The 13,876-nt window shown below is 35.9% G+C and overlaps 1 protein-coding gene and 1 long non-coding RNA gene across 2 annotated transcripts; both read right to left on the bottom strand.

Annotated features, from left to right (window-relative positions):
* Positions 1 to 4,075: 4,075 nt before the first annotated feature.
* On the bottom strand, positions 4,076 to 5,018 carry LOC149966270 (uncharacterized). Its single transcript, XR_016480269.1, has 3 exons — positions 4,888 to 5,018; positions 4,544 to 4,827; positions 4,076 to 4,422 (listed from the first exon to the last, which is right to left on the bottom strand). It is a non-coding gene; the product is annotated as an uncharacterized LOC149966270 (long non-coding RNA).
* A 1,061-nt stretch (positions 5,019 to 6,079) lies between these two features.
* Positions 6,080 to 11,008, bottom strand: LOC149966269 (carbohydrate sulfotransferase 11-like). The gene is made up of 2 exons (XM_090167518.1): positions 10,699 to 11,008; positions 6,080 to 7,135 (listed from the first exon to the last, which is right to left on the bottom strand). The coding sequence occupies exons 1-2, from the start codon at positions 10,873 to 10,875 to the stop codon at positions 6,080 to 6,082; spliced, it is 1,233 nt and encodes a 410-aa protein (XP_090023644.1). The 5' UTR covers positions 10,876 to 11,008.
* Between the last annotated feature and the right edge of the window lie 2,868 nt (positions 11,009 to 13,876).

Here is a 13,876-nt window from a genome sequence, read left to right as displayed (position 1 = left end):
CCGTAGATATCTGGTAGTGGACGACTCGTAGACTGTCGGAACCTGTTGACGTTGTGACACATACCGCATGAAAAAGACCAAAACCGTCCAATTTCCCATATCATATAATGACTCGCACACCCAGGATATCAATGACTGCATTAGGAATCGTAGATATCCAAATATCCACACCAACAAAAAACTTATTAACAAGAAGCGAAAAACTTACCATTCACAAAGCACAGAAAGCCACTTGACTAAACGTATATCAATAAATGACCGTAGAGGGAATAGTTAGGGTTCTTTATAAATAAACACAAACGAACCCAATTGATGAACTGCATTAAACATCTTAATCAGCCGAGAAAACGTTTAAAATAAATTACGACCGAGTTGAAAACCAGACCAACTCGATATGTTGTTAATAAATGAATTATTAAGCTTGAAAACCAATACGCTAAACCTAATAGATAAGAATATACGACTGAAAAAAACTAAATAAATTACAAAAAACTAACGGGTTCTACCCTTTATCTTATCTGCTGACTGCGCTAAAACAAGATTTGACCATTAAATTTTTTGAAAATGCGACGTATACACTTTGAAGGTTCCGTCAAAAATTATCCTTCCCCAAACGTAAAGGTTCTCAAAACATTAATACACAAAAAATAAGTAAAAAGGTTCCTCCAAAAAATGAACCATTTTGCGGAAGAAGTAAATAATTTTAAAAGAATAAAAGATAAAACAAATATACAACCGCAAAAATAAAACGTCAAATAATAGAAGAAACAATCTTAAACTCCATTCATTAAAAAAACACTAAACAAAAGTACCAAATTGAAATAAAGCAACTTATTATATTAAACAAGATTAAGTCTTTATAATTTTTTCGTAAAAAAACCACATTAGGCCTTCACAATTTCATTCGTAAAAAATTTCAGGACTTTGTTAACTATAATGCTTACAATGAGTGTCTTATTTGCAGTGTAGCTTGAAGTTATCGTTGGTTCTGTGGTAGAGCGCTCGACTGCCTAACTGAACGGCCCGGGTTCGAAACCTGGGTGACGCATTTGTTTTTAATCAAATGAGAAATCGCTAAATTAGAATTTCTTCGATGCAATAATTTCAATTTCAATTCTATTTCAATTAAACCAAAATTTCGTACTCTATTAAATACGCTTCCGATAAAGCTGAAGGTCTAATTTTCAATAAGGCGTAACAAGTGTCGGTGGTTCTGTGGTAGAACGTCCGCCTGTCAATCAGGAGGTCTCGGGTTCAAATCCCGCCCGATGCGATCGCAAATTGATACTAAGACGAATACCGTGTACAACTGGTGGAAACCCTGCCATTGAACGTTGAGAGGTAGCATTACACTCAGCACTCGGTCCGTCCCAAAGTCATTAAGAAGAAGTTGGAGAGAAAACGCCCATATAAACACAACAGACTCAACATGCACATCCATCAGAACACAAACACAACAAATTCAACACTCACAACCTACGCATAAACATTACAAAAACGTAATACACCAAACCGTCACGACGGTGAGCGAAAAAACACCATCCAAACCAAACCGCAAATGCATCCGTTAACGCTCACCGTCGCACGGTGGTTTTGCCAACCCTTTGAGAAACTGCGTACGCAGTGATTACACTTTGCACCGAAAATGCGAACGCGTTCGCAGTCCTGACAGACAGACACACCCACCCACAGACCCACACACAGACCCACCCACAGACCCACCCACAGACGAACCCACAGACCCACCCACAGACCCACAGACAGACACGGTCGTTGTATAACCCCTCCTAGGGGACTTTGTCCCCTCGGAGAGGTAAAAACCGAGCGTGGCCCTAAACTCCTACACGTTATAGTGCAGTTTAAAGGGGGGAAATCCTTGCTCGCGGAATTTCGACGAATGTGTTGGCCGCTGTAGCGCCAACAGAGCGTGATCAAAGTTGGCCGTGGATATATCATCGGTTGTCGAGGCCACTGCTATGTAATCATTGACTATTAAATATATCTTTACGTTTTATAATTATTCGTAATTTATCTATTTACGAATATCACATTGGCGACGGAGATGTCTACGTTTTGCTGAGGTGTAAATCTACAGTGTAATACAAGTGAGTTATTTTTTAACAGGAAAAATCAAAGGTTTTTGAATTATGTTATTTCTTTATTCCATTAAATAATTAAATATACTCTCTTAAAATAAATCCGTGAAAAACCACTGAAAAAAATCAGTAAAAATCCATAGGCCCCGACCAAAATCTGCCTACTTACAAGGAGAGTACCCGAGGTGTTTATTGCCGATTTTGTTCAAAGTCGGGCGTAATGTAGACCTATATGAGGTATGAAATTTACCAAAAGGAGACGTTGCACTACCCATTCAATTTGCCATGGCAACCAAAAATGTTTTTGACCACTTAAAACAAATAAATCTCCATTTTAAAAAGCATGGGATTTTCTCGGTTACGAAAATTTTGGAAAAATTTTTAAAATCACGAAATGGGTAATTTGGACCACATTAAGTAAATTTCATCAAGTTTGGGTAAATTGGAAATTTTTGGGTAAAATAAGGAAAATATCTTATTTTGTTTTAAGTGTTCAAAAACATTTTCGGTTGCCATGGCAAATCGAATGGGTAGTGCCACCATCGACCATAGATATAGGAAACGTATATAAAGGTTTAGATAAAATATTTCAAAGGGAGTGAATACGGAGGTGACAGCTAGCAGAAACGCGTAATTTCTGCAGGCTATCCTTATAAGGCGCTATCTATCGGTAAGAAAGCTCGTGCTATCGTCGCGAGAGCCATTGTCTCCTGCTTAAAAATTATACTAAAAGTCACCAACAGATGGTGTCTAAAGACTACGACCTGCGGAAAGGTCAAGCACTTAGTACTAAAATGCTAAGAGAGCTCGCGCTCTTGGTCACGTGCCTTCCTCGGTGTCTGCTAGGTGTCAATTCCGTATTTTATGTTAGGCTTAGACGCCCCGAAATTTATCTAGACCTTTGTATACATTTCTTATATCTATGCCATCGACAGCAAATTAAGAGGACAGGTTTTCGATACCCTTCCACAGTGCATTTTATTTCTCGCCGCGTATCAATCAGCTCGAGAGACTCCGAGGGAGTCTTGCAAGGTCGTTTGTACCACGTGATCTTAAAATTTCAAAATGGCAATCTAATGCGTTTGATATTGTTAGGTAATTTTGGTTTTTTAATTCAATAAAAACTATCAACTGATATTTAGTATATCGTATTTAATCTATAAAAACGTGAAAAAATACCTTTAGTAAAAATGTACTTCGTGTTTATCTTTTTTCTTTTTTCGAACAGTATCGTCCACTCTTAGCGATACTAGTTTTTTTCAAATAACCTTGGCCGACTCCCTTAGTGTGATTGGTTTACCAGGCTTTTTACCGATCCTCTAAAATCTACTATCCATGGTGCAACGTCTCGTTTTGGGAAATTTCATATCTCATATAGGTCTAAATTACCCCCGACTTTGAACAAAATCGGCAATAAACACCTCGGGTACTCTCCTTGTTAGTGCCTAGGGCCAGCCCAAGGTTCATAAATACGCTAATAAAGGTTGCCTACTTAGCGGGGTTTTCATTTTCCCGTCGTCTGCTCTTCGGTCTTCTACGCCAGCTATGACGTCAGTGGGAAGCCTAAAGACCTGATGCAACCTTTACTGTGTGTCGACATTGCTTTCTTAAATGTTTTTTAAAGCATCGTTTTTAATTAAAATTATCTTTACATATGCTAATAAATAAACTGAATAGTCTGTTATATGATTTGCACTATTTAAAGTACAAATGCTTTGAAGTTTTCATTATTTAAAGGTGGCTAAAAGAGGAAGGTCCATTTTTGTTTTTGGGAAAAACTCAGTATTAATAATTCAATTCAATGTAAAACGAGCAATATCTCATTTATCAAAGTATTTAAATTATAATTGTTTATTAACCTTAAATAAAATATTTCTGTTTTAAGAATATAAAAGGAAAATTTATTCACAAAGTTATTAGAAATCACTTAATTATATAAATATTACAAATAACTATTGATCAAACTTCAATTTCAGTAGAGTTGTAACTACTAATTATATGTAGTTAAATATAAAGATTGAGATCAAAACAATAACTAAATACTTTTTTTCTCAAGAGTCCAGGTGGGGGCTAGGGTCAGAAGACCGAAGATCCCGAGAGTTAAGATATAAATAGGAAACCACATGGGTGGTTAAATTAAATTACAAAAAGTGACAATTGACAATTTTTTCTTGAAGACATCCAGAGTGCCCGCGCACACAATGTCATCTGGGAAGTAGTTCCAGGGAATAATAACCCGAGGAAAAAAGGATAATTTTAACGAGTCACATTTAGAGTGCTGGAGTCATAGCTTACGACTGTTGCCTCTCATTCTGAAGGTAGAGAACTAGAGACCAAATATGAAAAATAAGATTGCATCGGATAATGGAGGAGCTTGTAGAGGGTAACCAGATCAAGATAGAGACAACTATCTCTTACTGGAGACTAATTAAGGGAAGTTAGTCTACCTGAACGAGAAAAATTCTTAAGCACGAATTTTGAGCTAAAGAGCTGCCTAAGTACACACTTTTACCATTATTATCTTTATTATATCTGAAATAGAGATTCACAGTAATATTTTAACATGCTTTTGTTTTAAAAATCTTGATTAAATTTTCTAATCCGTTTACTGGCTTAATTTACTTTATTCAATCGAGTCAATCACTTAATGATTTAACTATTCCTAATTTCTTCAGCTCCTCGAATCGTGAAATCTTCACTGTTTTGGCCTAGGCTTACTACCGGCTAAGATCTTTAAACCAAATAAAAATATATATTGAATTTATTTAAATGAAATTTTTGGGTTACTTACTTTAGTTTACATAATTTAGTGATCATAAAATGGTCTTAATGGATAATAATTTCATTTAATTACTAAAATATGTCAAAGATACGGCGATAAGACAATACTACAGCATTGATTTCAATGCGGAAATCTAAGCTTCTGGCTTCCCACTGACGTCACCATCCCGGCATCGGCTGCTTATGCAGCTAGCCAATGACAATTTATTTCGCTCAGTAGGTCCCCTTGGGGCCAGCCCATCAATAAATCCGGTACTGTTGTCTACTCGCCAAATTTACTCCTGGTAATATTAATTTAACAAATATGTAATTCTGTTTATGAAATGTAGAACAATTAAACAATTTATTATTTATCAAATACTAGTCTATCATGAACATTGAATTGGGAATAATACTGTTAGAATTACAATTACGATTTCGGTTGCCATGGTTACGCGGGACCTGTTCTGAGAAGACTGTACGAAATTCATCTTTACAATTAGACGGTAACGCCATCTATATGTTGTAAAGTTATATGGCTAAGAATAAATAATTATTAGCTAACTCACCGTAGCTTGTGTTAAAAAGGATCGTTTTGACAGAATAAAATTATTTTTTAACAACTTCAAAGGTTTGTTTGTTAGGAGAAATCATACATTTCAATTTAGCGTCAGATTCGCGCAAAAATTCAATTGCCATATAGTGGCCACCACTAGAGACCGATGCCGCCACGGTAGAACGATAAAGTTTCCTTATTGAAAGAAATTGGTCCCGCGATAGCGTGATTTAGTTGTACCTCTATTTATTCCCAACTCAATGATCATGAATGTATTCATAATTTCATATCAACTATGAATATCGAACTGCATTACGTAGTCACCCTAGTCTGACCTCAGTCGCTAGAATGGGAGGGGCTTAGTTATTATGACGTTGGACACGCGCGCAAACATTGACTAGCTTTCAGTGCCAAAGCTTAGCGCGAAATTTAGTTTCTAAAATTTTAATACACATCGAAAATAGGTAAGAATATTAACAATAAATTCCTTTATTTATGATTATCAAGTAATTTTGTACAGGTATTTTTCTAATAATCACGAATCATTTTCTTGAGCAAGTGTCCCCCAGAAAGTGTACTTACAATTGTTAGTTAAATTCAAAGAGAAAAAATAAAGGAGCATTAACAAGATAATCTAAAATAGCTTTATTTAAATTTAAAAATTAATTCAGAACAGCATACTGTCTAATTTAACACTCGCGTCAACAGCGGTAATATTTTTCTCCCTAATAAATTCGGATACATCGTATCCAAATAGTTTAAAATCCAGAAAATAAGTTTCGTACAATTTCAAAATATCGGTTTCCTCTAAATGGTCTTTGAAATATTTAACCGTTTTTTCAAACGAAACGCTTTTCCGCTTAGCGTTTTTCCTGAGAAAAACCGATAACTGCTCGGCCAATGATTGGTTCAATTCCATCGCCTGCAAAACGAAAGCAAGGTCCTGATTGGCCGATTCCAATTTCCCCACGAAATCGTACTGTAATTGGCAGATATTACAACGAGTCCAATAAGGCTGCCAGAGTTCATCGTAATAAACAGGATGAGTATTCAGTAAATAATGAACGAATTGTTTGAAAGTTAGATAATTGACGCTATCTACGATGGAATTGACGTCACTTGGACCGACCGCCATTTTATTGGTCAAAGGTGGTTTGAAAGAACTCCAATATTTGGCGTAATAATACCGCCTTTCTTCCAAGTTTTTATCGGCCATGCTGAGAAATGCCGAAAGTAGTCTTTCGAACGGATGACGTACGAATAAGAATTTGTAAAACCGCCTCATGATATATTCCGGAAAATACATGGCGCTAACCCTTTGCAAAGTGTCGTCCGCTTCTTTCTGAAAAAGCGATCGCAGCGCCGACAATAACGCGACGGACGCGTCTGGAATCTCTTCGTTCAAATAATTCCTGGAGGTACTTAGGTTCTGACTCCTTATAAATACTTCTTTAATACTAGCGGACGCCACTCTGGGCACGAAACAAAAGAAAAACAAGTTCGCGGGGTCCACAACCATGGGACACATTTTGTTATTGCACGGGACAGCCCGTCCCGACTTATCCTTGTTGGTAGCCATAGTCCAAACGCGTCTCAACGCGGCAATCTCGTACTTTTTGCAAACGTCCGTAATGTGTTCCAGTCTTTCGTTCGATTCTGGCTTCCATGATGAGGTAGCTTCGATGGCCGAGGTGGATTTAGTAGAATTGGTTCGTTTGGAAATCTGGATAATAAAATTGAATTTAGTAAACTTGTACGCGGTGTTCATTAAACCTTTAGCATACGCATACGAAAGTACAGGGATTGTCACACTTTTGGTAATTATGCCACTTTTGTAATCAGTAAATGCATTTAAAGTATGTCTTTCAGATATGTAGCATCACTTACGTGTGAGATATTGTTTCAGTTTCTCACACAGTGCCGTAACTAGACAGGTGCGGCCGCACAAGGCTTAGAAGCCAAGGGGGCCCCATAAACGAGGTTAAAAACAAATATGTAAAATTCTTTTTTTGAAACTTTGGTGGCGCCGAGATTATTTGGAAATAAGTAAGCCTTATCATTTTTATTCTTTTTAAATTTTTAATATGGCGTGTCACCGTCCTCATTTCAATTTCTTTGTCCATTATAAAAATGTAAATAATTTTTAGGGAATTTAAAAGTTTTAAAATGCTAGTTTAATTTTTTTGGTCGCCTTTCAAATAACAAATGAAGCCGTCACTGAAAATCAACTGGACCACTTAGGGCCCTATAGTAAAAAATTTCAGATCCTAATTATTTTCCATGCACAATTCGTTCTGTGATTGTCTTAGTAATTTACCAAAAAAAATAAGGGGCCCAAAAATTGAGATTTGCACAGGGCCCAAGAAACGCTAGTTACGGCACTGTTCTCACAAAAGAACTATTAATAGCACCATATGTAACATAATTACTCATAAGTATGCCACTGTACCTTTATTCCATTCAAAAATCTTCACTAACGGTTTGTTTCACCACGAACCAGTAAAAAGGTGGACTATGTTTTTAAACATCCTAGTAATTTTGGGAGTCACACTATTGGCTACTAACATATGTATTTAAGTCAATGGAAAACCTCTAAATTGAGAAGGAATTTTTGGTGTCGGAATTTTCGAGGGAATTTTAGTCAGCCCAATACAGCTTTATTGAAATTTATAAACTCGCTCGGTTTGTGCGGTTGAAGTTAAATAATGAGTAATTTCAGGAAACTATAGAGGTATACACTTGGAATGTCTAAGGTTCCATTGGGACGTTGATACGAAAGCGCGCCGAGAAAAAGGCGGGGCTTAAAGGCCCAAACACACATACGGTTCGCAAGCGATTTCAAAATCAGGAAAAATCGTTGACCTTAAAGATATGTAGCAGACGAATTCAAACTCAGGAAAAATCGTTGACCTTAAATATATGTAGCAGACGAATTCAAACTCAGGAAAAATCGTTGACCTTAAATATATGTAGCAGACGAATTCAAACTCAGGAAAAATCGTTGACCTTAAAGATATGTAGCAGACGAATTCCAACTCAGGAAAAATCGTTGACCTTAAAGATATGTAGCAGACGAATTCAAACTCAGGAAAAATCGTTGACCTTAAAGATATGTAGCAGACGAATTCAAACTTGGAAAAATCGTTGACCTTAAAGATATGTAGCAGACGAATTCAAACTCAGGAAAAATCGTTGACCTTAAAGATATACAGGGTGTCCACTAAAAAATGAACCAGGGCGAATATCTCAAAATCTGTTTAAGGTACGATTTTGAAAGTTTCAAGTCGAATACAAGATGTAGGGGGAAACCTAATGCGAAAATGTCGATGACCTTGAACCATGTCTTCAAGGTCATCCAAAATCTAACTCGAGAACCGTAAGTGTAACAAAGTTGTTTCCAATTAGAAAAGTGTTCCACGTGACTGTTTAAGTACAAATAGCTTTGACCTGATTGGATTTGACCAATAGGAAGCCGAGAAATGGTAGATGAAAAACAAGAAGATCGTTAAGTTGATAACGTGTCGAAAGCGAGGTTCGGGAGCTGATAACTCTAAAGATACTTGTGTTAGAGTACTGAAATTTGCTACAAATCCTCATCAAGATTGAGGGTCTTTAGTTTAAAAATTTCAATGACCTTGAACCATGTCTTCAAGGTCATCCAAAATCTAATGCGAGAACCGTAAGTGTTAGAAAGTTGGTTCCAATTATAAAAGTATTCCACGTCACATTGTAGGTCTAATTAGCTTTGATTCGATCGAATTTGACCAATAGGAAGTCGAGGAACTGTTTTTCAAAATCACAAAGGTCGTTAATATGAAAATTGAAAGAAAACGCACATAACTCGAAACCAATTCGTGTTACATCGAAATTTGCTAGACAAACTCTTTATGGTGGGAGTTCTTCAAGTTTGTAAAATTGTATGACCTTGAAGACGTGGTTTAAGGTGTGAAAACATTATCTCGCGATCCATTGGGTTTAGAAACTAGTTTTCAATAGGAAATTTGCTAATCACCACTTTCTCGTCAAAGTAGTTTTGAACCATGTCTTCAAAGACATTCAAAAATGACCTTGAGAAATAACTAATTGGAACCAACTTTCTAACACTTACGGTTCTCACGTTAGTTTTTGGATGACCTTGAAGACATGGTTCAAGGTCATTGAAATTTTTAAACTAAAGACCCTCAATCCTGATGAGGATGTGTAGCAAATTTCAGTACTCTAACACAAGTATCTTTAGAGTTATCAACTCCCGAACCTCGCTTTCGACACGTTATCAACTTAACGAACTTCTTGTTTTTCATCTAGCATTTCTCGGCTTCCTATTGGTCAAATCCGATCAGGTCAAACCTACTTGTACTTAAAAAGTCACGTGGAACACTTTTCTAATTGGAACCAACTTTCTAACACTTACGGTTCTCGAGTTAGTTTTTGGATGACCTTGGAAGACATGGTTGAAGGTCATCAACATTTTCGCATTAGGTTTCCCCCTACATCTTGTATACGACTTGAAAATTTCAAAATCGTACCTAAAACAGATTTTGAGATATTCGCCCTGGTTCATTTTTTAGTGGACACCCTGTATAGCAGACGAATTCAAACTCAGGAAAAATCGTTGACCTTAAAGATATATAGCAGACGAATTCAAACTCAGGAAAAATCGTTGACCTTAAAGATATATAGCAGACTAATTCAAACACAGGAAAAATCGTTGAAAAATAGCCAAAATAAATAACTAGTTTGGGCTATAATTGAGTCTCTAGCCCAAAACCTGGCAACTAATCCAGTATACTTGTCTAAAATAGCACAAATATATTTTTCTTTGGTATGTTTTTTTATTTTTATTAAAATTTATTATTTGCCACTATTTGACATATTAGCCAGTAAAAGTATTATTCGCCATGTCGGTATTTACCACTTTTTGCCACATTATTTGACACCTGACATTTACCACATTGCTTGACCTGAAATGACCTTTTCTATAACCTTAACTCACTCGCTCCCCCCTTTCTCAACGCCGTCACGGCTGTGTGAGAAATATTTAGCAGCCAAACAAGCGTGACTTAGGTACACGTAAATATTCTTAACATACTAAATTGAATAAAAAATTTAACTTCCTCTAATTCCCAAATATAATGGGATACACCTTAAGCCTTTGTAGAATAATTTCCATTGATGTCACTATAATATATATTGTGTCTAATATAAATAAGTTTACTAGGTGGAGTCACATATTATCGATACAAAAGATTTTTTATAACGGGTCAAAAACAATAAAAAAATACTCACTTGAAATAAGAGATGTTCCGGTTTACTGGTATGTGTCGTTGTAAAATTAATTTCGTCATAGTTGGATCGCCTAAAATACCGGGCTAAAACCACAGTTGCAACTACTAAAAAGGCCACAAAACACAATTTAGTCCATCTCCAAGGGAAACCTTTAGCCCATGATAGTACAACTTTCATTTTTGACTTATTTTAAAATGGGAACTTAAAAAACATGAAAACTAACTCCTAAACCATGATTTTTTCCATCCTAACCTTGAGGGCTTTTACAATTTTAATTTAATACTCTATTATATTGCGTAAATTATTTTTACGTATATACCCTTAAGGGATTCGAAAAATATATTAAATAACACAGACGTAGAGACACAACCATCATTTTGTACTTCTTAATGTGGAATAGACTCAATAGAGGGCTGTTCGTTCGAGTCAGAAGAAATATAAAGTGAGTTCCACACAAATGGAATTTGTTAAAAACCTGTTTTTTATTAGCACCATCTTTATAAAGTTTATATATATAAAACTTCTTTTGACAAGTGCAGGTTTTTCTCTGCAGCTCCGATATACCTGTCCATCTCTTGCCCCCCTTCGTTACAACGACCCCGTTTAGCCTATTTTCGGTTACCTTAAAAAATAAAAATAGCAAAACCATATCAAGTTTAAATGGAACCAAAACAAACCTTTTTTCTCAATAAAAGTTCAAAATATTTAAAGCGTTTGTTTGAAATATATCGGCCAGCTTTGCAGAGGTTAAACGTTTCATAACATTTCAATACAACGTTTTTAATGTATTTTAGTTATAACCATAAGTGTATAATATTGTTACATAAGTGTGACACTTCCTATTCTTCACATGCAAAAGTTTTACTGAGAGCTATTCACGAGACAGACTACATTACGGGCTTCGTCGCCGTTTTGCGTCCGCTTGCTAACGCGTCACACGTAGCCTTTGACAGCACCTCGCTAGGGGGAGATTTTCTTCTTGTGATGACGTCACTCCGTTACTAGCTCTCAGTAAAATATTCCCAAAAGTGGCAAACTTATGGAACAATATTATAAACTTATGTTATAACTAATAATTAGCAAAATTGCTACTGTACCTAAATTTTCATTTTGTAAATAAAAAAATTAAAAAATTGCTTACTTAATCCGTTATACAAGTTTCAACGGTAAAAGGTATAATATTATTCCATTACAGAGCTATTAATGCTGTGACGTCACTAATGAAATAATTTCCACCCCTAGCGACTAACGGTCAAACTACACGAGAGGTAGGAAAGCTAGACTCTTGCTAGAGGACGCAAAACGCCAATAGTCTGGGCCCCGAAAGGTTGTCAGTATGGTGTATTTAAATTCAAGTAATAAATAAACTAAGAATTCGAAATGCAAAATCTACAATAAATATTATAACTTCATAGTTTCTTTAATTTTAAGATCGTTCTTACACACAATCCTAAGGATTTGTGTGTATTAGTCTCACGTACTGTGTAGACGATGCCGATGCCGATGCCGACGTGTCGCGCATACCTCTTCAACGGTTAGGGCTAGAAGAATCAATGATATCTCGTTCGAGTGTACATATCTCGCCATTGATAGCCTTTCATAAATTTTTGAAATCGAAGCCCAAGAAGTTGGGAATTTGCCAAAATTTTCCGTTTTCGGTAGTTTGGCTTTGTGTGGTAGATATTTTGTTAAATATTAAGTCCGGTAACGTTAAAAAAATATTATTGGATAGGTTAGGATTCAGCTGAGCTATCCCTTCGGTTATATCATAAGTGGTTATAGAGACTATATACGCGAATTTCTCTCTGGCATTTTCCAAAGCCGTTCTAATATGACCCAAAGTACCAAATAAGTGTGACACTGGCTATTTTTAACAATAGGTACTTTTGTTTTTTTTGGGTTTTGTTTATTTTTTTAGATGTATTATTTGTCAAGGATTACAATAATGCAAAAAGTTTTAACCGCAATTTATTATTTAGAAAGTTATGATAAATTTAAAATTGTTACTTGCCAGCAATTTTTACTTAGGAGGCTAGGAAAATACGACATATTTCGAGATTTTTGTACGTGTTGGATGAGGTAGGACTGATGACGAATTAGATTTAACGACAAGATATTACTAAATTTTTAAAACGTGTGCAAACCGAAAATGTGTTTACGGCTTTTTTGGTTTTGTTATTGTTTTTTGTCTATTATTTGTCAAGGAATACAGTAATGCGAAAAGTTTTAACCGCAATTTATTATTTAGAAAGATATGATAAATATAAAATTGTTATTTGCCAGCAATTTTGGGTTAAGTGTAGAATAGCTGCCCCCCACCCGATTTTTTTATATATTTTTTTTGGATAGAGGGCAAGATGGGGATTACTTTAATTTTCATTTTTTTTTTGGCGAAAATGAATATTAACAAAGATATGCATTTTTAAACATTGGCCTTTTGCAGTGAATTTTCCCTAGGACGATTCTTTAAATTATTAGATTTAATAACGTGGCGCTGATGACGAAAAAGAAAATGTGGAAATGCAAAACATAATAACTTACTTTTATATTTCAGGTATTTTCGCCGTATTTCAATGCATTTTAGGGGTTGTGACACTTATCGCAGTAATACGCGATGATTACAACGTATGACCTGAAGTAACGAATAAGTGTGACACTTATTGGAGGCCGTTTTAATATGACAAAAAGTAACAAATAAGTGTGACACTTATTGGAGGCCGTTCTAATATGACCAAAAGTAACAAATAAGTGTACGCGATGCTTGCAACGCAGGGCCGTAACCAGGGGGGGGGGCGGTCGGGCCATGCCTCCCCTGAAACGTATGGTTGTATGTACAATTTTTTATTTTATTTTTCCATTGCGTGCCCCGTAGCTGAAATCAAATCCTGGTGACGGTGCTGTTGCAACGTGTGACCAGAAGTAACCAATAAGAGGGACACTAAACGTGTGACTATAAGTAACAAATAAATGTGATACTTTACGTCTGACCAGAATTAACAAATAGGTGTGACCACAGAAGTAACAAATAAGTATAAGTGCAAATGAGTATGGCCGTGGATATATATTGGCTATGTCACCGGCGTTGCAGGTTGCTGTAAATAGCTAAAACAAACTTAACACATCAGGAGGATTGTGTGTATTCCGACCGTCGTACGTCTTGTTTCTCACCTGATACTTA

This window comes from Leiobunum rupestre, chromosome 1 (assembly GCF_980474605.1).
Source record: "Leiobunum rupestre chromosome 1, qqLeiRupe1.1.hap1, whole genome shotgun sequence".
Classification (NCBI taxonomy): Eukaryota; Metazoa; Arthropoda; class Arachnida; order Opiliones; family Sclerosomatidae; genus Leiobunum; species Leiobunum rupestre.
The sequence above is the reverse complement of the archived record's forward strand: the minus strand, read 5'-3'. Positions and strand labels throughout refer to the sequence as shown.